This window comes from Leptopilina boulardi, unplaced genomic scaffold (assembly GCF_019393585.1).
Source record: "Leptopilina boulardi isolate dan_hultmark-lab unplaced genomic scaffold, ZJU_Lbou_2.1 LbouV2_278, whole genome shotgun sequence".
NCBI classification, from domain to species: Eukaryota; Metazoa; Arthropoda; class Insecta; order Hymenoptera; family Figitidae; genus Leptopilina; species Leptopilina boulardi.
In genome coordinates this window covers 5630586-5653661 of record NW_026137838.1, presented here as the reverse complement: position 1 = coordinate 5653661, position 23076 = coordinate 5630586, and the positions used below count along the sequence as shown (strand labels likewise).

The following is a 23076-nucleotide window of genomic DNA, read 5'->3' as shown; positions in this document are numbered from 1 at the left end:
TTTTTTTATTATTAAATATCAATTAAAATTTTTAACGACAATGAGGAGAAAATAAAATAAACTTAATATTATTTAACATTTACAATTATAAAACGATGAAAAACAATCATTTTTCTATAATAACGGAAAAAAGTCATTTACTTAATTATAAATAAAACAATTAGAACTATTAATATGGCAGTCAAGACTCCAATTGCTACCCATTGTCTGCGATCTAAAACAAACATAAAGTAAAAATCATATTTGCTACTTGTTCAAATGTAAATATATCTATTAGAATTTTTTTTTTATCATTTTATGGGTTTTTTTTTATTACTAATTGTACAATGTTTTTGAAATAACATTTGTAACTTTATTTAGAATTCCTAATGATAACACATTATACATTTTGGTTTTTTTTTCTGATAAAATTTAAAATTAAACTGTGAAACATATTTTAAAAGACAACAACGTTGATAATAATTTAAATTAATATATCTAAATACGTACAAGTAAAATTTGTCCAACTCCATATTTGCAGTAATTACGTTTAACAAATGAGAAATTAATTACAAAAATTGTTTAGAAAATAAATTGATAATTTTGTTTTTTTTTTCTATGGTAACAGAAAAATGAGACTAAATTTTTTTTTTTTGGCACATTTTTATAAGCAATTTCTATTAACACATTCAACATTTTGTATTCTACTCCTACTATTTCTATTTATATAATATGAGAAGACAATATTTACTATTTTAAATTAGCGCACTTTTTTTTTCTTTGTTCAGTTCATCAAAATATTTACTATTTTTTGTGTTTGTAAAAATTAAGTAAATCTTTAATAGTTCGAGTATTTTTTAGAAACTTCAAATTTTTTTTGGTATTAAACTGATTAAATTCTTTTTAAATTAAAATGAAAATAAAAATTAGTTTTTAATTTTAATCTGATTTTATAAACTCGTAATGTAATTTTTTGTGAAACTATTTTCGATTTATGTTTATATTTTGTTTGATTTTGTTTTTTTTTTAAAACTGTGTGTGCGAAGAAAAGAGATACATCCTATATATCTATTGTTCACTAGTAGAAAAAAATTATGCCTTTGTCCGCTAATGGAAATGGCTTTTTGTCAATTTATTTACCCATGAAAAAAAATTTTTATTTTCCCTGTGCCACATTCTACGTAGATATTACGGAAAATATTTTTTTTTTGTAAAATATTTTTAAATTCTTTTGACAAATTAGGTAATTTTAAAGAAAAATTAGAAAATGTTTTTTTTGGATTAGATCATAAGTTATGGCCCTTTTAAATTATTATAATTTTCCTTATTTTGCTAAATTTAGCGTTTATATATTTCAATTTTTGTTTTGAAATATTTTTTTTATATGAAAATAAATTATTCTTTAGAACAAAGAAAACAATTGGTAATAGTGGTTGACAAAGAATAAAAGGAAGATGATGATTTAGGTGTATAATAAGTATCATGAAACGATGAAGTAGAAGGAGCAGGAATGTAATTATTATAGTTACCATTACTCATATGGAGGACTTTTGACATTTTTTTCATAGTTGCATCTAATTTAGAGTCCGTTACTTCTAATTCATTTCCAAAATCGTCCAACATTCTGTAATTTATTTTAATTTTTTTAAATATTGTGGAAAAATAATGAAAAAAGATTTTTTATTAGGTTTTAGTAAATAAATTTTATACTTACACTGTTTGTTCATCTAATTCCGTATTAATTTGCCTTGATACAGTCTTAAGAGTATCGATGCTGTCTCCTATCATATCAAGTTGTTCATCTTGTTGGCGCAACATGATATGTTGTTGATGCATCGTTGTATCTAAAAATTGTCGATTAGGACTGTCCATTTCATTTTCTAATTTACTATATTTTGTTGTATTATGTGAAACTGGCACTCTAGCAGGACTATTATTATCTAAAAGTGGCTTTAAAAAAAAACAAAATACATAAAATTAATATATTATTAATTAACGAAGGTAAAATAGAATTTAAAAAAAAAATACCTGTCTAGCAGTACGATCTCGATCTCGGCCTCTACTTAAATTCATCTTATCTTTCATAATCTGAAAATTTTATTGAATATTGTATGGTTTTTTTTTTAATAATAGAAGTTTTTATATCTCAAAAAAAATTTACCTTAACTTCGTCACGAGTTTCTTCAATAAAACGTCGTCGAATTGCTAATTCCTTGTTATCAATTTTAAATTTAGATGGATTCTTTTCGACGATACGTATTGAGGTCATTAAGGAGGAATTTGTTCATATATTTTATAATATTGATTTTCTATTTTGATAAATACGTTAAACGTTACTATATTTTTAGTACAAAAAATATATTTACTTTAACATTAAACAAATGCATGCAAAAATTAAATAAAAACTGACAACTACTTATAAATATAAAAAGGATATAAATTGTATCTTCAAGATCTTCTAAATCCCATTCAATGGACCGTAAAGCGTTTCTTAATTCAGTTGTAGTCCACTCTAATTCTTCCTGCGATACTGGATGTCGCGAACTTATTGTCGGTGTGATACTAACAACATTTTGTAGTTCTATCCATCGACTGTAAAGACTTCTTGTCTTATTTAAAGCTTTATTCACCTCGCTAAAGTTAAAATTTTAAAAATTATATTCGAATACACTAAAATATTAATTCCATAGTGTAAAGTTATGTAAGAATTATTATTTTTTTTCTGTCATAGCTATATAAAAATAATTATTATTCATACACTTACTCTTTGACGACAAAAAAAGGGTCTTCAAGCGTCATTCCCTCCTTGAATTTTATACCACCTCACGGCTGCATTGAGATTTTTAGTTTGCGATTTGCCGATCATCGGTGAAAAATAAGTCAGTTTATTCACTTAACACACTGTTGGATATTTTCTTTTATTTAAACATTCTTTATTTCTTACTTTCTCTACAATCCTTTTACTGTCAGTGTCAATTAAACTTCTTTGTTCATATTCACGTTTGCGCGGAAACGAGAAACAATATTGATTTCTATTTATTCACAAATAAGTTATTTTTTTTTCGTAGTAATAATTGGGATAAAATAATTCCTTTTCTTTAAACTGTCACTATATATGTATTATTGATAATGTTTCATTAGTATATTTAAACAATTTATTGTTTAAACATATTTTTAATTTATTGCAAAAAGAAAATAATATTTACTTATGCAAAGTTGGATCAGGGTTGGGTAGTTCGTTTAACTTTGGAGTACACTGTAAAGTGCTGTAAATACTGTAAATTTCGCTTTTTACTATAGAGGGACGTCCGAAATGTGACATATTTTTATTGTAAATAGACCTTAATCACAGAATGGAAAACAGCGCCTCTGTAGTGAAAGCAGGAAAACAATCTTGAATTATTAGGAGAGTGGAACGTGAAAAAAGGGTGCGTTCCTATATAACATATACTCAGGTACCCTATATACCTGTTAGATTTTTTTTTAAGTAAAAAGAAGTGATTTATTGTGCTACAAGACGAGTTAAAATTCTATTCGCATATTGCAATTAATCGAATTATTTTACTATGATCCAACATCATAGATTCTCTAAATGCAATACAGTACAATAAAATACAATATCTTGTGAAAACGTGCGTCGATGAAGGAAAATATGTGTTGTTTATTTTCAATTTTATTCACACGGACTTGTGAAAGATAAAATTGTTTAACTATATACATATATATCAAGGGACAAAAAATTTGTGTAATAATTATTTTTATTGAAACTATTTGTGTCTTTTGGATGAAAATTTATTGTTGATGTAAAAAAATAATGACAGATGTATTGCTTGGATTAGTTTCTAACGGATTTTACAACTCTGAAACTAGTATTAATAAAGATGTGTTCAAAACCAACAGTAAATGCATCTATTCTGAAATGAGGCATTCAAAAAGTGAGGATCTTTTTAATCCAATGTCCAGGCCACCAACACCTGTGACTGCTGTTTCTGAGGAACTTATTGCTTGTACACCTTGCACATTATTAACAGAAACAACTGGATCAAATAAAATCGATCCCGTTGATTCAATTCGTGATATTGTGTCTGAAAATGATCTTTACAGGTAAGAAATAATTTTTGTTTAAATTTTTTGTAAATAAAAAATTACTATTTTTTATTTATTAATTAAGCTTCAGCCTTTCGGCCCAAAAGTGGACTTGGTTTAATACAAAATTAAAAATAATAAAAAATTACTAAATTATATTTATTTTCAGATTTGTACTATTTAAACGGCATTATGATAAATATGTAGCATTGTCAACAAAATATGAAGAGGAAAAAGGAATGGTTTATTATTTAGAAGAGCGTTACATAGAATTGAAGGTGAGTTTTTTTTTTTTTTTTTTTTGAAAGTAAGTATTAAATTGATATTGATTTATTTTGTAGGCTGAGCGTGATAAATTGGAACAAACAAGTTGGATGTTGGAGAAAAAATTGGAAGGATGTGAATTAGAGCTTCGTGAAAAGGAAGAGGAACTTTTTCTTCAATTGGAAAGGAGTTTACGTCTTGAGGATGAGATTGAAAGAGTTAAAATAGATCGAGACACTTGTAAATCAGAATATGATCAATTGGAACGTGATCAAGCTGGTGTATTGAGACAACTTCAGTTACACACTGCTCAGAATGAAATTACAAGACGATCATTGGAACGTGCAAGACAGGAAGTGATTAAACAGGCAACAATTATTCGCGAAGAACGTGATGCATTGGAACAAGAGGTATTTTCCTCAATTATTTGTAAAAATTCAATTTTTCTTATATTATAAATAAATTTCAGAATGAGGTACTAAAGGAAAAATTGAGATTGGAACAAAATGAACTTGGTGCTGAACGTCTTAGGCGAGAAGAAGGAATTGCTGCTCTAACTCAGGAAGCTGTGACATTACGTCATACAGCAAGGCATATGAGAGCTGCGGCTTTGCATGCAACGGCTTGTCGAAGTCGAAGAAGGTGTTCTGTTTGCATTTACGCTAAACGTACATTTGCCGAAGTTGATGACTTTCGAAATGAGTGAGTATTTTGAAAAAAAATCCCTTTTTCCCTTCTTACCATGACCTCTATATATTTTAGTGGGAAACTGTTTAAATGTCTTCAAGCACCATTTCAAGATTTACGAAGTTGGTTATTACCAAGTGTACAAGCAGTTTTACCTCCATTGAGAACAAGTTCCGCATTAGATTGTGAAATAGGTTATATCGATGAATCTAGCAGTAGTTCAGAAGATGAATACTCCAGTGCACCAGTTGCTGAAGTATCCTTATCTTCTGGAAATTCTAATGCGCCACCAACATGTAGGGCTTTTTCCTCAGATTCAGGGTAATCATCATTTTTTGGCGGCGCATAAATAATAATTATTTATTTGGATTACAAATTTTTTTTTTATTATTTATTTTTTAGATTCTCATCGGAAATTGGAGATCGAAGATCACGTTCCTATGAATGTGGTAGTAGCCATAAAAGTGAATCATGCAACAGTGAAAATACACAACGACAACCAGGCCTTCAACGCTCAAAATGGACATCGTCGATTCGTAAACTTCTTAATCGTAAATCGAAAACTAAAACTACTGTAAGTCAATCATAATATGATTTCTTTAAAATTTTGCAAAATCATTGCTTCCATTCAACTAATTTTAATTATTTCATTTGGTCTAATTTTTTGAGAAGAAAAACATTTTTTTGGAGTATTTAAGAAAAATTTATTTTTTATAAATTTACATATTAATTTTCAGTCTTCGTTATGTGTAATATTTATTTAAAGTAGAAAAAATGTTAAATCGTAGAAATTATAAGTTACGTTTGCACCTGTTTCGGAATCTATATATATAGTACAGTAGTGTTTAATTATACCCTATGAAAAAAAGAGGTTTATTTACATCTTCCATCATTGTCTTATGCACGCGTTTCCATGGAAACAATACGTAAGACAAGAACAAAATAATATAAAGGGCATAATTAATCACTATTTTACTTTTTGTAGAAAATTTCAAAAAGCACATTTATTTTATAGTCATTTTCAGTATTTGATTACTTAATTTAAAGAATTTTAAAACTAATACAGTAGAACGCATTTCTTTTCTCGCTCCCCTCCACTAAACATTAAGGTTCTCTCACATTATAAAATGGAGGGAGTAGAAGATCCGAAATGTGAAAAACTAGTGTCAAAGAGATGAAAAGTATTTTTTTTTATCAAATTCACACTAGTTGTCTATTTATAAAGTGACGTTTCCCCCTCCATGTGATTGACTAATTATACAATACTCGTGACATTTAATTGATAATTATCTTTTAGCTCAGTTGTAAAGTAAGGTGCAACGATATCGAAAACAAGTGCGTGAAATTTCATCGTTGTACCTTACTGTAACATACGTTATATTTAATTTATTTATTATCTTCGTTACATTTTGTTAATTTTAATTATATGGAATTGCAGAGAGAGAACATAGATAGATAAAAAAAAATAACTTGTAAGTATTTTAACTTTATATGAAGATGTCCATTTTTTATAATTTTAAGTTTTAGGTTATTACAATCGGTTCACAGCCATTGTGAACACAGCCTTATGTTCTAATCACATTATAATTATTTTTCCTAAACGATTTTGCGCAAATTATTATTTATGACTTATGTCATTGTATATTTTCTGCTTAAGACTGTTTAAAATGATAGTGTGTACATAGAAAATTACGTTTGTACTTATATAAATTTATATATACATATATAATAGGTAAAATGTGTTCTAAATATGTATTTAGAATAATTATGTTTTCATCTATATTATTTTTATGATGTACAGGATTAGTTTTCATACAAAAAAAAGGGCATTCCATCGTTTTATTAACGAATTTTTTAAATTGATAGGTTTTTAAATAAGTTATAATTAACAAAATTTTAAACGATGGTGAGTTTTTGTAAAATAAAAGTTTATGTACAATTTTTTTTTTAAAGGTGATCACAGCGAATTATCTAGAAATTATAATACGAATGTTAAAAAATTAGTTTGAGATTAAAATGGCTGAATTGTTGGTAGCTGTTTAGACTAATAAAAAATAAAACTACATTTAAGCTTCAATAGAATTTAGTTCAGATATACAAAAGTTTATTTTCTGAAAAACGATATTTACCCATTGTATAAGTCTAACATATTTCCTTGCAACTGCGACAGTGTTAACAATTTTTACATTTTATCAATGATTTTGTATACATATTCAACAAAATATAATTTATAGATAAGAAATGTTTTTTTTATTTAAAAATCACATTGCAGAAGTACCTTAAAAGTGAAAGGCGCTTACTCCCACCTTAAACGTTAATTATTCTATGTAAAACTACGTATTTTACATTCCAAACCCTGGCTGCTGACGCTCTCAAACTTGGAGGGATTGTATGTACAAGATGGCGACATTCTGTGTTATTAATTTATGAGTTTTAATGCGCCGGGTTTTTTAATAAAACGTGTGTAATTAACATTCTAAAAATTCTTCTAATTCAAGTGTTCGCAAAAGTATTATTTCAACGCATGTGTTTAAAATTGACATTTTTCAAGTGATTTTACACACAATAGTGAAATCCATATAACAAAAATGTCAAAGACAGATGAAAACGCGTTTGCCGGGGAAACGGGAGAAAATTCTAATGATTCCTCAGCTGAAACAACATCATCAAGAGGTGGTGGTGATTTTGAAACTAAAATTGAAACTGATCGCAGCAAACGTTTTGATTTTTTACTCAAACAAACTGAGATTTTTTCCCATTTTATGACAAACAATCAAAAGGATAAGAGTCCTACAAAACCGAAAGCTGGTAGACCAAGAAAACAACCACAAGACAATAAACCTCAAACACCACCATCAGCGACACAAGAATCTCCTAAAACTGATGTTGCTGATCATAGGCACAGTAAAACAGAACAAGAAGAAGATGAGGAATTACTTGCCGAGAGTAATAATACAACTTCAACTCCGACAACGCGTTTTGAATCATCACCGAATTATATTAAAAAAGGAGAATTACGAGATTATCAAATTCGAGGTCTCAATTGGATGATTTCTCTCTATGAGAATGGTATTAACGGTATTTTGGCTGATGAGATGGGATTGGGAAAAACACTTCAGACAATTTCTCTTCTTGGGTAAGACAAAGAAAAAATTGTGAATTGTATTATATATATTTTTTTTTAAATAAATTCTCTTTTTTAGGTATATGAAACATTTTCGCAATGTTTCTGGCCCTCATTTAGTCGTCGTTCCAAAAACAACTCTCGCTAATTGGATGAATGAATTTAAAAAATGGTGTCCAAGTTTAAGAGCAGTTTATCTTATTGGAGATATTGACACAAGAAATACATTTATACGAGAAGTAATGTTACCAGGTGAATGGGATGTTTGTGTTACTTCTTATGAAATGGTTCTACGTGAAAAATGGGTATTCAAAAAATTCAATTGGCGTTACATGGTGGTTGACGAGGCTCATCGGCTTAAAAATGAAAAATCTAAATTATCAGAAATTCTTCGAGAATGCAAGACTGCAAATCGTTTGCTATTAACTGGAACACCATTACAAAATAATCTTCATGAATTATGGTCGCTTCTTAATTTTCTTTTACCTGATGTATTTAATAGTAGTGATGATTTTGATGCATGGTTCAATACAAATAGTTTCTTAGGCGATAATTCTCTAGTTGAACGTTTACATGCCGTCCTTCGACCATTTTTACTACGTCGTCTTAAATCGGAGGTGGAAAAAGGTTTAAAGCCAAAAAAAGAAATTAAAGTCTACATTGGTCTTAGTAAAATGCAACGCGAATGGTATACAAAAGTTTTGATGAAGGACATTGATGTTGTTAATGGAGCGGGTAAAATTGAGAAAATGAGACTTCAAAATATTCTCATGCAATTGAGAAAATGTTGTAATCATCCATATTTGTTTGATGGCGCAGAACCAGGACCACCTTATACAACTGATGAGCATTTAGTTTACAATTGTGGTAAAATGGTGATTCTCGATAAACTTTTACCAAAATTACAACAACAACAATCGAGAGTATTAATTTTCAGTCAAATGACACGTATGCTCGATATTCTTGAAGATTATTGTCATTGGCGATGTTATCAGTATTGTCGTCTTGATGGTAATACGGCGCATGAGGATCGTCAACGACAAATCAATGAATATAATGCACCAGGTAGTGAGAAATTTATTTTCATGTTGTCAACACGTGCCGGTGGTTTGGGTATTAATTTAGCAACAGCCGATGTTGTCATTATTTTTGATTCCGATTGGAATCCACAAATGGATTTACAAGCCATGGATCGTGCTCATCGAATTGGACAACAGAAGCAAGTTTGTGTCTTTCGATTCATCACTGAGAATACTGTTGAGGAGAAAATTGTCGAACGCGCTGAGGTGAAACTTCGTTTGGATAAATTGGTTATTCAACAGGGGAGATTGGTTGACGCTAAACAAAATGCATTGAATAAAGATGAAATGTTGAATATTATTCGACATGGGGCTAATGAAGTGTTTGCATCAAAGGACAGTGCGATAACGGACGAAGATATTGATACAATTCTCAAAAAGGGAGAGGATAAAACTGAAGAGAATAAACAAAAATTGGAAAGTATGGGAGAATCATCACTTCGTAATTTTACTGTTGATGCACCAACCGATTCGGTGTATCAATTTGAAGGACAGGATTATCGTGAGAAGCAAAAAATTCCCGGTATTGGCAATTGGATTGAACCACCGAAACGTGAACGAAAGGCAAATTATGCAGTTGATGCATATTTTAGAGAGGCTCTTCGTGTTTCTGAACCAAAAGCACCAAAGGCACCACGACCACCAAAACAGCCGATTGTTCAAGATTTCCAATTTTTCCCACCTAGACTCTTCGAACTTCTCGATCAGGAGATTTATTATTTCCGACAAACAGTTGGTTATAAGGTTTGTATTTTCTTTTTTTTATTTTTTTATTTCTATTACATTTATTTTATTGATGTTTTTTTTACCAGGTTCCGAAAAATCCCGAACTAGGTTCGGATGCAGCTCGAATTCAAAAAGAGGAACAACGTAAAATTGATGATGCTCAACAACTTTCAGATGATGAAGTGAAAGAAAAGGAGGATCTACTCATTCAAGGATTCACTAATTGGACGAAACGAGATTTCAATCAGTTTATAAAGGCGAATGAAAAATATGGTCGCGATGATATTGAAAATATTGCTAAGGAAGTTGAAGGCAAAACACCTGAAGAGGTGATGGAATACTCGGCTGTATTCTGGGAACGTTGTCATGAACTTCAGGACATTGACAGGTATAGTTATTCTTCTTTTTTTCTTTATTAAATTTTAGAAACCAATTTTTTAATTTTATTTTCCTTTTTTTTAGAGTAATGGCGCAAATTGAACGAGGAGAAGCGAAAATACAAAGGCGCGCTGGAATTAAAAAGGCTCTCGATGCAAAAATGGCACGATATCGAGCACCATTCCATCAATTAAGGATAGCTTATGGAACGAACAAGGGCAAAAATTATACCGAGGAGGAAGACAGATTTTTAGTTTGCATGCTCCATAAACTTGGCTTTGATAAGGAAAATGTTTATGAAGAATTACGAGCAACAGTGAGATCAGCTCCACAATTTCGTTTCGATTGGTTTGTCAAGTCAAGAACCGCTTTGGAATTACAACGAAGATGTAACACTCTTATTACATTGATAGAACGTGAGAATCAAGAACTCGAGGAACGCGAAAGACAAGAGAGAAAGAAGAAAGGTGGCAATACTGGCCCAAAATCGGCTTCAAAACGTAAAACGGAATATTTGCCAGCACCTCAGCCAAGAAAGAAGAAGAAGTAGATAAAAAGCCAAAAACAAAAGCATTCTTTTTTTTTTTAAACGCACTAGCCGAATGAAACAAAAAGAAATAATTTATGTGGTTAGTACAAACTTTCTATTTTACAGTTTTAATTTCTTTTTGTTTTGCAAAATTAGATTTTCTACACTTCGTATTTTAATTATAAAACAATATTTTTATTGTTTTTTTTTTTTTGTCTGTTTTCATAGTTTTGTCTAACAAACGATAAATTGAATTAAAAAAAAAGACAAAAAGTATCTTTTTACTACTACATTTATTTATCTTCAACATTATAGATTTTTTTTTTGAGGTATAAGAAATAAAGATACAAAATTGCGATTCTTGTTTTTCACTAGACCATTACTGTGTATTATAATAATCGTCTCGTAAAAAAATGAACATTAACAAATTGAAAGAATGGGTTTCTTTTTAAATTATTTTTATCAAAAGCTTTTGTTTTCAGAAACTTTTCCATTCAATCATTTATTGATGACAATTATTTTTTTTTTTGGAATTGAATATTTCTAACCCACGTGTAAAGGCCCCTGAAAAAATTGTCAATTTATTTTTAAATATAGTTCATCTAAATTTTTTATTGAATCATTTCTATTATTATTATTATTATTATGTTTAATAATTCAAATAAGGTGTTAATTTAAAAAATAAAGCCAAATTTTTTTTTTGTAAAAAAGAAAACCTATTATATTAAACATAAAATCCGAAAAAACTTGAAGTTTTAAGCGGCATATCACCGGGAAAGAAATACGTAAAATTACATATATAGTTTTACAATATTTTCAATTCTTTTTTTTTTTTTTTTTTTTTCTTTTTTTTTGTTCGACGAATTTTCTACACAATGATTATATGATAGATATACAATGTTTTCATATCTAATTTCTACATGTTCTAGTATTGATAGCTCGCTACCTATTTTTTTAGAATTAATAATAATAATAATCATTATTAAACAGAGTACGAATGCACGCGATACGAAGCGTGAAAAAAATTCCAATGAATCAAGTATGTTTCAATATTTTACTAATTTTTTTCTCCAAGCGATTTTTTTTTTCAAACAATGAGCAATTTTTTTTTAAATATTACAATAGTTTTTTGACTTAAATTTGTAAATTATTCAACACACTCGATTCATTTGAATACAATATTTAGAAAATTTTTTTATTGTGAAACTTTTTACTGAAAAACTCGCGATGAAATTTGTTCATTTTCAAATTTCAAGAGAGTTTTAAGCAAACAGTTTCATTATTCGATATTATTATTTAATTAAATGCACATTTCACTTGTAAACCTAGGAAACTATGGCAAGGATCGGCCCATCGAGAGCTTCAAATTCCTCTAATAGGTTTTTTTTTTCTAAATTTTAAAAATTTATAAGTTGAAAATTGTTTCAACCATTTTTTCTAAACACTCGTTTATGACTTTTAATATATATATATGTATTGTATTATCTAAACAATAGTGGGATAATTTTTTTTTTTATCATTACTACTATATCAATTGTTTAGGTGACTTATATTATAAGAATCGAACTAGAAGACGATTAAACAATTCAATGATTTGAAAAGCGATTTCGAACTAGAATTTATTGAATTGATCATTCATCTGCTAGCAAGTGAAAAAACTCCCTATCTAAGAACATTTATTTTGACTTCTCGCAGTAAGAAATTGCAATCGATCAATAGTGCAACATTCTATTTAAAATTCGACAGTAATTTTCCATTTGTCAAATTAAAATCGACAGATAATAAAAAAAAGGAAAAAAATTATGAATATAATAAATGAAAGACGATTTTTATTATCTGTCGATTTTAATTTGAAAAATCGTGATTAACGGTGCAGTTAATTATTATTATTATTATTATAATTATTATTATTAATTGTTGACAAGTGAATTTTATCGCAATAGCTTATTAAAACCTAATAAAGTAACATTAAGATTGTGAAAAATACAAACATATCTTACATCTCAGTCCATCACAAATAAGAACGCGATAATAATAATATCGTTACTATATAATGTATTTTTTATATTGTGACAAGTAGTGGCAGAATAAGATTTTATTCAAGTTTTTTCATTTTTCTTTTGTTTTTCGTTCGATTTTCTTGAGAATCGTATAATGCAGTCTAAAATGAGCCTCTACCACTTAATGTGATGATTACACATTCATAGTCTATTAATGCTCGTAATTAGTCGCAGTTAAGATATATCAATAGTAATACTGGTAAATTATATGGCGTAGTAAACGAATCTTATATTCATAAAAATGTGCTTGCCTCAATTTTTTTTTTTTCGTTACTTTCTTTTATTTTTTTGATTTAAAAGCCAAGCAGTGCAGTCAATTAGTTTTGTCTATTATTTATTCCATATAGTTGGAATAATAATTTCTTTTGTAATTGAAAATTACTAAATTTCATTACAATTGAAAATTTCTTAATGAACGTTTCTAATTTTCTTTTCTCACTGGGAAAATTTCTCAACATTATTCTATTTTCCTCTCGATTTTCCGTTCCTTTTTTAAAGTGTTTTGTACAAAATACTAGAAAAAACACAATAAATTGGGTATATGTTTCACAAATTTTTTTTTTTTTTTTTTATCCTGCAGAAGACTCTTAGTATAAAAGATTCCTATGAAAATTCGGCGGATTTCAGCGCACATTATCCCTTTTTTAATTTTTTTTCGTTTACCATTGTATGTTTTTCTCTTCAAAACGTGAAACTACCAAGTAGCAAAGTTCTTCTAAGCGCATAAAAATTAAGTAGAACAAATTAATATTAGCTCACCAGATCAATAAAAGCGTGACAACTAAAATTATATTTATAAAAAAAAAAAAAAATAGAAAAAACTAAAAGCGATAAAAAAAACAAAGTGAAATCTATACAATAGTTATCAAAAAATCTTCATTCTCGGAGGTTTAAAAGAAAAATAATAATAAATCCGAGACTACAATAGCCAACCGACTTACGTATCATTCGCACATTATGTAAATTAGTGGTTACATAGAAAATTGATGACCTTTCGTATCTACTGACATGAATTTTAATCTCTTTATCCCGTGATATCCAATATATACAAATATTTTTTATTTCGCAATTTTACACAATCGCCATGAAAGCCCCCAAAAATACGCGCTTCTTTTTTTTTCTTTTGAAAAACTTTTGTTTTTTCTGACTTTCGAAAACATTTAAAATTGCAACGTATCCTCGATATTTTTTTTCTTTGTTTAAACAAAGCGTCACTCAATTCTCTATATTCTCTTCTTTGTACAACAGCGTATCGAAATATTACTGGGATAATTATCCAAAAAAAAAAAAAAAAAAAAAATGGGATAAATCACACGTGGCCATTGTACGCTCGATGGAAAGAATTATTTACACATCAAGCGTTGGATATCAAAAGTCGAAAAATTAGAGAAAAAAATATAATAGTTTTTTTTAAATATTCAACAGTCGAAACATAATTACATAAATATTTAAAAAAAATTTTCTTAAAATAAAGATAATTTAAATTTTGTAAAAAAATAAAATTTAAAAAAAAATCAAAATGTTTTCTTAAAGTAATATTCAAATGTGAATTTAAAAACAAAAATGACTAGTTTGATATCCAATACTTCCTGAAGATATATATATTCTATATACCTGAATGCAAAGGACTAAATCTAATAAAATACTTAAACTGCAATCATATGCCTCCAAGGGGGTGGATCAGGGGGTGGAGGCAGGGGGACTGGTTACGGACGGCAGTGACCTCTCTTTCGTCCACCCTCGTTGCCATCTTCCTCTTCACCTCGTTTTATTTCGGTAAATCGTTCGCCCTTGATACTCACTATTTTGTTATCCAAATATCTAACGAGTTTTTTTGGCTCCATTTTCGGTGCCACTGGTCTATGTTCACGTGAATCATCATCGCGATCCACATAACTGTAGCGTGCAATTATACGCGATTTCAATTCTTCATCGTTAACACGAGCCTTGTTCCGTCCATTTGGCTAGAATGGAATTTGAAAAATTAAAAATCTATTTCAATTATAATAATTTTTTTTTTACTTACTGTCAGGAAGGTAAGATTACTGGCAATACTTTGTCCAGCTTCTTGTCTATGAAGTGCGAGTTGAGCAGCTTTTGCAATATCGCCACCGGCAACGGCTAAACAATGTCGAGCTTCAGCTGGACTTGCTCCTGGAAACATTTCTTGCAAAAGAGCCACTTGATTCCACGATGATTCCTGTAAAAAAAATAAATGTTAAAAAGATGAAAAAATGTTTTGTAAAAAAATAGTTTGTAAGTTTTCTTCAACCTCGGCAAAATATTCGCCACTGGAATCACTGCCAGCGTCACTTGTTTCCGAGAGATGATGGACCCTCATACGTTGAGTGTCCGGAGGTAAGAGAGCCGCAAGGCTGATGTGACTTAGTGGATCATGGGGTTGACCATTTTCACTATTCTTGTTTCCCTGGCGTAATGTGCTTTCAACATCAATTAGCCATTTTGACACAGCCTCCTTTTCAATTGTTGAAAATTCCGGCAGACATGCTGATACCATTTCACATAATCCATCGACATCTAAATCTTCCTCGAGGGCATTTTCCTCTACCATACTCACGACATAGCTGAGTACAATATCATCGATGAAGCTGCATAATAAAAAAAAATTTCACAATTTTATAGCTACTGAACAATAAATTTAATTTTTATTAATTAATAAAAACTTAACTTTATTTATAAGAAAAATATGCTTTTACCTCAATTGTGCAGTTGGTACTTGTTTTCTAACAAAGCTAAATAAAGATTTCTTAACAAGTTCCTCCTTCTCGTTCATGGTTCAGCGTATTCTGAAAACAAAACAATTTTTATAATTAATATCTACTTTCTTTAATTAATTATTAATTACTCAGGTTTAAACCTCAAATTTTTGGAAATTTAAAAAATTATTTTAATTAAATAATAGTTAAAAAAAAAAGTCAACACCGTATTTATCAATCAAATATTGACACTTCTATAAAAAAATAACAATAATTTCTGCATTATAAAGATTTAATTGAATTTCTTTTGTTAAAAAAGCTTTTGAAATTATCAAATAACACAAGCAGATAAATCACCTCGATTTTTAAACAATTGACATAATATCAATTTTATGTTAACATCCTTCGATTACGACGCAAATCAATAAATTATACTCAATCAAAATAGGATAAAAATGATAAAAATTATTTCTAAAATTTTAATTTTAGGTTAAGGTTACCAATATCAAGGATCGATTGTTTAACAAATGAAAAATAATACAATAATGTTTTCCATTGTTGTCCATCTAAGTATAATTGGTCGTGTTTTTTTTTTTTATTTTATTTAATTAACGTGAGAAAAATAAAAATTTAATGACAGGAGAGGTCTATAAAAAATGACAGCTCCTTTTATAAAATAGTGTATATATAGCGCCGGTGTCGACAATTGTCTTCGATTTTCATTTAATCGTGATAAAAATGAATGATTTGAATATAAAAAATGTCTACTAACCTGTTTATCTTGAATTTAAAAAAAATACATTCACTCAAATGATTCGCAACGAAAAACGATTCCGATAACAATCTAGTATACAAACAAGTTTACGCAATTTTGACAGCTCGGTGGATCACTGGATTGTGGCGCCTCCTAGTGAATACCGCAAGGGTTGATGGGTCATATATCCTAGATTTCAAAATGGCGATGAAACCATCCCTCTCTCTCTCTCGTTATTCTTCTTTTATGAAAAAAACCATTCCTTGGATCACAAAAGGAAAATCAATATCCGGGTTTCAAACTAGGTACGGTTATTTTCTTTGATTCACCCCTTGCACACATACTCTAATCTGTTTCGATATTAACCTACTTTCAATAATCCTTACTTTATGAAGGGTGCTTTTTGACCTTCCTCTCCCTTTTCTAAATATGAGATTCAACCCCTAGGTTTTTTTTTTCAAGGATATTTAACAGCAAACTAGAAAACGCGAAAATTATAAAGAAAAAAATAAATTTTATTATTATTAATGAAAATGGAAATAGAATTCCCCTGTTCTATATATATTTATTTATTTATAAGATATATTGCTTTATTATTACAATGTACATGTACTTTCTGATCGTCAGTAACTGACGATAAACTTTTAGTTTTTTTTTTAACAGATTTTTATTTCTATAATTAATATAGATTCAGAAACGTGTGGCGTTTTTTTTAAATAATTAAGTAAATACAACTACACACAAATTTTAAGCATGAAATTCATTTAAGAAACTAAATGCAAAATATGTTTTAGTCAACATAGTTCGATTCGCATTTTCTTTGTAGAAAAAAGAAAAATTAAAAAAAAAATGGTACTTTTTTTTTAGAAAAGATTTAAAAAAACGAGATAAAATCTTTAGCTTATTTGCAATTTTTGTTTAAAAAAAAAAATATCTTCGAATCTAGTTTTTAAATTCTTTGTCACACTTTATCTTTTTTTATAGTCATAAATTTTTCCGTTGGTGATTTATCGATCTCTTCGAATTTATCCTTTTTATCAAATTTCTCTTTAATATCAATTTGATAAGTGTCACAATCTTCGCTATTTTCCGATTTTCTCGATTCTTCACGTTCACTTAAACAAGTATCCGGTTCAATATCCTCGACAATATCATGTTCCTGGTCTAAAAAGTCAGTTGGCACAAATTCCATTTGATCCTCACCGTCTGTTAAATCGGGAGGACCGTCAATATTACCAAAATTCATGTCCCGATCATCAGAATCTTGAATACTTCCACCAGGATCGTCTTCTTCGTGAAGACCCATTAGATTATTATCCGAGAACATTGCACTTGGACTCAATGGTATGTCAAGTGGTTCTAGTTTAACTGTCGCATTTGGTGATATTGGAGGACTGGGACGTTGAAGACGTATTTTTGTAAATGGTCTCGACGATGATTCCATTGTATCGGAAGTTTGACGTTTTTGACCTCGTTTTGGACTAGAAGGTGTTGTACAAACGCCAGACGATGTTGATGGTCTATTTTCTTTGGTTTCAGGTAATCGCATACTAATTGATTGTGATTTTGTCGGTGGAATCAATAAAGGTGGACGTGAATTCTGTAAAGGAAATTAAATTTATTTTCGAAAAATAATTAAGAAAAATAGAAAAATTTACCTGTGATGATGGTCCGGCTAATCCTTTAATTTGTAGTGCCTCTGCAGCATTTAGAAGTTGAGGTAATTTTTCATGCGCCACATTTACTTCCCCACGATACATGAATTTGACTAGTGCCTCAACTTCCCAGAATTTGAGATCCTTCATTAAAATAATTGGATGCTGACATGGATTTTCACGTAGCAATTCTGCCAAATAATCGCTGCAGGTCGAAAGAATCATTTTATGACATTTTAATGAACGACCCTCGCACGCCAATGTTACATCGACAAATTGTTCTGAATCCAATAGCGATGGAAAACTATTTTGCATATTACTGTGATAACTGTTCCATCTCAAACAGACCTAGAAAAATTTAATTTTAATAATAAATAAATAATGATAAAATAATTTACAAAAATTTTAATAATTACTTCAGCTGCTTGTTGAGGAACTGTATTTTGTGGAACTCCTTGTGTTGTTTGTCGAGGGGGCATCTTGATAGTAGTTGGTGCGACTTGTTTGACCTTGAGAGGAATTGTCTTCAATACTAAAGTCTTTGGCTGTTGTTGTTGTCCTTGTTGATTAGTAGAACTCGATGTAAGATTTGCTGGGGCAATATTTCTCATTTGTTTCGTATATGATTGCGTTGGTACTCTTATTGATTTCGTGGAATACGAAGACTTTTCTTTTTGTTGCGATTGTAATACTGAAAACAAAAATTCTCAATTAAAAACAAATTCGAATCATTAAATTTTTAATTCAAAATCAAAAATTTTTTTTTTCACAGAATAGAAAAACACATTTTTTCCTCCTTTTCTCAAATATTTACAAAAAAAATACAAAATTCATCGAACAAATTACCATGGTATCTTCTTCCAATGAGCCTACCACCATGATGAACTCTTAAATGTCGATGTAAATTTGTTGTGCCACATTGTCGTGGATTAGCACCGCCACGAACAACAACGGCCCCACAAATTCGACATTGTGCTCTTAAAGGATCATTTGTGCAAAGATCAAAGTGTGCCCAAACGGCACTTGGATTAGCCATTGCTCGAAGACTTCGTGAATGTGAACGTACTCGATGACCTAGACCAGTTGGCGATGATGGCTGTAAACCTTCCTCTAATAAATCCTCCTCTTCTTCTGGTTCTTGTTTCATTGTCAACCCCGCCACTTTTCTCTCGACAGGCACACCCGTAGATGAAAATTTCTTTTTCTCAATAAATATTTTTTTTAATATTGCAGGAAATATTTTTCTCCTCTCAAATTTGAATACGACAGAATTGTTTCTAATGTAATCAAAATTTAATTTCACATTATTATATTTTTTTAAATAAAAAAATACTATTCAAACATTAGAATTTCGAGATTTTCTCTAAATTTCTCGAAAAATTTAATAGAGATTCAATTTAAAATATATTTTTTATATCGATATTTAGGAAGTTTCCATAAATAAATATTTTTTATAATTAATAATTGTAGATAAAATTATATAATCTTCACGGAAAAAAAAAAAAAAATTCGAAACTTACAAGTCTTTAGAAAAGAAATATGTGTTGATTTACGTTTTGTCAGAACACGTGGTGATCTGATCATTGCATGGAAATTTCACAGAATGAATGTAATATATATAACACAAAGAGCATGAAAGTGACGCCACTTGTGCGCATATTTTCAAAACTTCTAGATTCCACCATAATAGAAAAATTAACATATTTTCTATATATTTCTATAGAAAAAGTGAAAGTACATTTAAATTTTTTCATATAAAATTTGAAATAATTTTTTTTACTATATTTAATAATTAGATATTTATGATTTAAAAAAATTAGTGAAAAAATTAAATTAATATTTTAAATCAAAACATTGACCTCAATTAAAATTAGCCGACAACTGATATGAATAAAATTTTTTATCTTATACAGATTTATGAAAATTTTTTATTCGCTATAAAATTTTCAAGAATCTCGAAAACTTGTTTCTATTAATAAGGAAAATTTTTACTTATAATAAATAAATTTTTTTTTTTAAGGAAACTTCATTAAATTCGATAACAATAATTTAGATAAAAATCGAGATAAAAAATTAGAAATGTAATTAAAAAATGAATATAATCCAAAACATCTGTTGATTATATACATTTAATTTAAATTTATTATATTAATTAATAATTAATATTTATTAATATTAAATAAAGAAAATATCGAAATTCAATTTAAAAAATAATTCCAATTGGCTGTATTAAATTTTTTTTTTTGACGGAATTTACGAGTTTTCATTTTCTTTAGTATTAATTGGAATTGCACATTCCTAACTAACGATCTATTTCGTTCCAAAATGTGATGGTCACTATTATTATCAGCATATGCGAGCTTGGCGCCATTGAGAGACCGTCGTCGTTGCCGGTCTCTAAGCGAAGCGATTCTATAAAAAGCTACTATAATCTCCCCGAACCGATAATATGTACACATATATTTCTTATTTCGAAATGTTATTCGAATATTCATCAGTGATATTTAAAATCGCTGAAGCACAATTTCACATTTATTTTGTTGTCGAAAAATCGGTAATTGCAAAAAACAAAAAAAATTGTACGTTAAAAAAATATTATTTCTAAATTGATAGCATTCAAAATAAATTGTTTATATGAAAAATTAAACTTCGAAAAAATTTTAAAAAATCGTTAAATATTAGTAAGTTAATTTTAACAATATTGTGTTACTATTTTTTGGAATATTTTTTATATATTTCAAAACTGAAATCTAAATATTTGAAACAAATACCAGTGGAATGAAATTATTAATGACAATCAACTCATCAATAACTGTGTTATTTTCCACTGGCGTATATGCTTTCAAGTTTCGACTTGATCTTTTCTTTTATATTTGAACAAATTCAAATAATTTCTAATAAACACGAAACTAATATTTTTGCCAATTGAAATATTTTTAAAATTATCTTTTTTTTCTCTTTACAAGAGAACTTGGTTTTTTTTTTTTTTGATGTTTTCGTACTTCCTCTCTCCTAAAGTTTGGGGTTGATTTCCCTCTCTTGTCACAGTTTCTCCCCCTCTTTTCTATCTCTCTTTCTTTCCTCTCCCTCGAGCTTTTGCCGGTTATATGTGTGTGAAATATGACGACGTTGACGACTCGTTCTCACTTTAAACATTCGACGCACTTCGATTTTCTCTTTTCCTCTATACACAAACTAAAAAAATTTTTTTCATCAAAAATTAATAACAACTACATTACTGTATATATGGTTTATCTTTTTCCATTCTCGTCAAACACTTATTGACTAAAACAAAAATAAATAAAAATCAATTTTTGTCAAAAAAATATCTCAATTCACGTTTTTTTTGATTATTGATTAAATTTTTGAGATAAAAAAAAAAATAATTGCAATTGTCGAGCTTTTCTTTTCAATTTTTTCACTGAACGAGAAAACGATTTTCCCTCAAGCCGAACCCGGGAATGACTAAAATCGAAATCGGTGGCCCTTAGAATAGTGTTGTCAGGATGACGCGCATGTGCGACGGAGCCGCCGGTCGTCGACGCATTATTTTGTGCTATCGTGAATGCGCGCCCGGGTTCATCTACTATCCAACCGGTTAACATCGGCTCACCCCGCGAATTCTCCATCGATCGAATACAATATTAAAAAAGACCGGCTACATGTCAATGTGCATGTGCGCGCATCATATCGGTGCGATGTTGAGATTTTCGACAATTGCTATTATCATGGATTAAAATCTGATAATACCACGTATATATACATATTTTCATATGCTGACAACGCGCGCAGGAATGATCCAACTGCCGGTCAGGTCAGGGGGTGAACAAAATCAATTATCTCGATTATAAACCAAGATTAAAAAAATATTTAAATTACATAAAATATCCTTTCAGTTCTTTAAAAATCCTATTTTTGACAAATTTTTCTCATCTCTTTTTTGTCTCCAGGAAGATGTAGGTATATTAAAAATTTAATTTATTTTTTATACTATTTTCTGTGAAAAATGTGTTTTCCTCTTGTGAGAAAAATTCTTTTTTATAAAAAAAAAATTTTTATTTAAAAAAAAAATATATTTACCGGTTGAATCAACTTCCACTTTCTTCTCTTCGGCTTCGAATAGATCCTCCTGAAAATTGTGGAATTCAACTGGATTCTTATTTCCCTGTTGTTGAGCACTATACTCTTCTACTGTAGATAAAAAAAAAAAAGTAAGTGTAATAAAAAAAAAATTTGTTGCATAAATTAGAAACGAAAAATTGCAAATTTACATTCTGGTATTGGAGGTTTTCCAAGGTCGATATATCGTCTTCTCGAAGCTTTTGCGGCAATAAAATCAGGTTCATGATTGTGCTCCATATGAACTCGTGGCTTTTTACAATCCACTGTTGTTATTAAACTTCCACGACAAAAATAAGATCTCGCTACACATCTCCATCGTATACTGAACGGTTGTTTTTTATGTAATGTATACATAAAATTCTTATGTATTATTTTTGGACCACCTTTATTTGATAGAACAACCTAAAGAATGCAGAAAAAAAAATTAATATTCACAAAGAAAAACAAATTTTATAAATTACCTCTGTTGCTGTTTCATCGGATTCTTCATCTTCAATTTCAGTTTTCGGATGATAATCATTAATATCCATTTTATTCACTTCTGTATACAAATAATTTTTTCTTCAATAATATTGAAACTTTTTTTTTTTTTTTTTAAAAAAAACCAATAAATGGCAATATTACCAATTGTTGATTCAAGTAGAAAACGAGCTCTTTTGTGACATAAAGATTCCTTTTGTTTGAGTAGTGAAATTCAGTTTTAGATAAACTCTATTTACACTGTCAAAGTGCCAAAAAATTTGGACAACACTTAATTCCACTAATTTGTTTACAAAAACATGTGAATAAAAAAGGCAAAGAGAACAATGCACTATAACCTAGTTGATAAAATGTCAGATGACGCTAGGTTGCCAGTTGAGAAATGGAAATATGGCACCACTGCGCAACAATCAATAAATGGCACCAAAAATATTTA

General features: G+C 29.1%; 5 protein-coding genes across 8 annotated transcripts; 2 read left to right on the top strand and 3 right to left on the bottom strand.

The window, feature by feature from the left end:
- Positions 1–68: 68 nt before the first annotated feature.
- Positions 69–3219, bottom strand: LOC127281975 (syntaxin-6). Of its 2 annotated transcripts, none has more exons than XR_007843123.1 (7): positions 2744–3219; positions 2417–2613; positions 2141–2235; positions 2008–2067; positions 1694–1929; positions 490–1603; positions 69–214 (listed from the first exon to the last, which is right to left on the bottom strand). XR_007843123.1 is itself a non-coding variant. In XM_051306008.1 (7 exons), the coding sequence occupies exons 1-7, from the start codon at positions 2776–2778 to the stop codon at positions 138–140; spliced, it is 795 nt and encodes a 264-aa protein (XP_051161965.1). In that variant the 5' UTR covers positions 2779–3219; the 3' UTR covers positions 69–137. The 2 variants fall into 2 exon arrangements, 1 of the variants encoding a protein (XP_051161965.1); XM_051306008.1 differs by having other exon boundaries at positions 1509–1603.
- Positions 3220–3379: 160 nt separating this feature from the next.
- Positions 3380–7258, top strand: LOC127281969 (paramyosin-like). Of its 2 annotated transcripts, XM_051305997.1 has the most exons (6): positions 3381–4083; positions 4235–4343; positions 4407–4739; positions 4799–5031; positions 5092–5337; positions 5419–7258. In XM_051305997.1, exons 1-6 carry the CDS (start codon positions 3794–3796, stop codon positions 5603–5605), a joined length of 1398 nt encoding a protein of 465 aa, XP_051161954.1. In that variant the 5' UTR covers positions 3381–3793; the 3' UTR covers positions 5606–7258. The 2 variants fall into 2 exon arrangements, with proteins under 2 accessions (XP_051161955.1, XP_051161954.1); XM_051305998.1 differs by lacking the exon at positions 5092–5337 and having other exon boundaries at positions 3380–4083.
- Positions 7259–7383: 125 nt separating this feature from the next.
- On the top strand, positions 7384–11210 carry LOC127281968 (chromatin-remodeling complex ATPase chain Iswi). The gene is made up of 4 exons (XM_051305996.1): positions 7384–8152; positions 8220–9963; positions 10032–10333; positions 10408–11210. The coding sequence occupies exons 1-4, from the start codon at positions 7605–7607 to the stop codon at positions 10871–10873; spliced, it is 3060 nt and encodes a 1019-aa protein (XP_051161953.1). The 5' UTR covers positions 7384–7604; the 3' UTR covers positions 10874–11210.
- Positions 11211–13592: 2382 nt separating this feature from the next.
- On the bottom strand, positions 13593–16549 carry LOC127281970 (CUE domain-containing protein 2). Its single transcript, XM_051306000.1, has 5 exons — positions 16402–16549; positions 15630–15719; positions 15185–15521; positions 14939–15112; positions 13593–14876 (listed from the first exon to the last, which is right to left on the bottom strand). The coding sequence occupies exons 2-5, from the start codon at positions 15704–15706 to the stop codon at positions 14619–14621; spliced, it is 846 nt and encodes a 281-aa protein (XP_051161957.1). The 5' UTR covers positions 15707–15719; positions 16402–16549; the 3' UTR covers positions 13593–14618.
- Positions 16550–16928: 379 nt separating this feature from the next.
- Positions 16929–22998, bottom strand: LOC127281780 (protein jim lovell-like). 2 transcript variants are annotated; one of them, XM_051305669.1, is made up of 7 exons: positions 22785–22998; positions 22622–22701; positions 22310–22562; positions 22119–22229; positions 18455–18729; positions 18042–18386; positions 16929–17983 (listed from the first exon to the last, which is right to left on the bottom strand). In XM_051305669.1, exons 2-7 carry the CDS (start codon positions 22688–22690, stop codon positions 17345–17347), a joined length of 1692 nt encoding a protein of 563 aa, XP_051161626.1. In that variant the 5' UTR covers positions 22691–22701; positions 22785–22998; the 3' UTR covers positions 16929–17344. The 2 variants fall into 2 exon arrangements, with proteins under 2 accessions (XP_051161626.1, XP_051161627.1); XM_051305670.1 differs by lacking the exons at positions 22119–22229; positions 22310–22562; positions 22622–22701; positions 22785–22998 and adding exons at positions 18885–19315; positions 21041–21746.
- Positions 22999–23076: the final 78 nt, after the last annotated feature.

What these genes read in the sequence shown, in the direction of transcription:
- LOC127281975 (XM_051306008.1), bottom strand. Translation starts at nt 2,778, where the DNA reads ATGACGCTTGAAGACCCTTTTTTTGTCGTCAAAGA. An exon ending in CCTTTTTTTGTCGTCAAAGA is followed by an intron (nt 2,614 to 2,743) that starts GTAAGTGTATGA and finishes TTTTAACTTTAG; the next exon opens with CGAGGTGAATAAAGCTTTAA. An exon ending in GAATTAGATGAACAAACAGT is followed by an intron (nt 1,604 to 1,693) that starts GTAAGTATAAAA and finishes AATAAATTACAG; the next exon opens with AATGTTGGACGATTTTGGAA.
- LOC127281969 (XM_051305997.1), top strand. Translation starts at nt 3,794, where the DNA reads ATGACAGATGTATTGCTTGGATTAGTTTCTAACGGATTTTACAACTCT. An exon ending in GTTGATGACTTTCGAAATGA is followed by an intron (nt 5,032 to 5,091) that starts GTGAGTATTTTG and finishes TATATATTTTAG; the next exon opens with TGGGAAACTGTTTAAATGTC. An exon ending in GCTTTTTCCTCAGATTCAGG is followed by an intron (nt 5,338 to 5,418) that starts GTAATCATCATT and finishes TTTATTTTTTAG; the next exon opens with ATTCTCATCGGAAATTGGAG.
- LOC127281968 (XM_051305996.1), top strand. Translation starts at nt 7,605, where the DNA reads ATGTCAAAGACAGATGAAAACGCGTTTGCCGGGGAAACGGGAGAAAAT. An exon ending in CAGACAATTTCTCTTCTTGG is followed by an intron (nt 8,153 to 8,219) that starts GTAAGACAAAGA and finishes TCTCTTTTTTAG; the next exon opens with GTATATGAAACATTTTCGCA. An exon ending in GAACTTCAGGACATTGACAG is followed by an intron (nt 10,334 to 10,407) that starts GTATAGTTATTC and finishes CCTTTTTTTTAG; the next exon opens with AGTAATGGCGCAAATTGAAC.
- LOC127281970 (XM_051306000.1), bottom strand. Translation starts at nt 15,706, where the DNA reads ATGAACGAGAAGGAGGAACTTGTTAAGAAATCTTTATTTAGCTTTGTT. An exon ending in GTACCAACTGCACAATTGAG is followed by an intron (nt 15,522 to 15,629) that starts GTAAAAGCATAT and finishes TTTATTATGCAG; the next exon opens with CTTCATCGATGATATTGTAC. An exon ending in GTGGCGAATATTTTGCCGAG is followed by an intron (nt 15,113 to 15,184) that starts GTTGAAGAAAAC and finishes TTTTTTTTACAG; the next exon opens with GAATCATCGTGGAATCAAGT.
- LOC127281780 (XM_051305669.1), bottom strand. Translation starts at nt 22,690, where the DNA reads ATGGATATTAATGATTATCATCCGAAAACTGAAATTGAAGATGAAGAA. An exon ending in AAAACCTCCAATACCAGAAT is followed by an intron (nt 22,230 to 22,309) that starts GTAAATTTGCAA and finishes TTTTATCTACAG; the next exon opens with TAGAAGAGTATAGTGCTCAA. An exon ending in TTCCTCAACAAGCAGCTGAA is followed by an intron (nt 18,387 to 18,454) that starts GTAATTATTAAA and finishes AAATTTTTCTAG; the next exon opens with GTCTGTTTGAGATGGAACAG.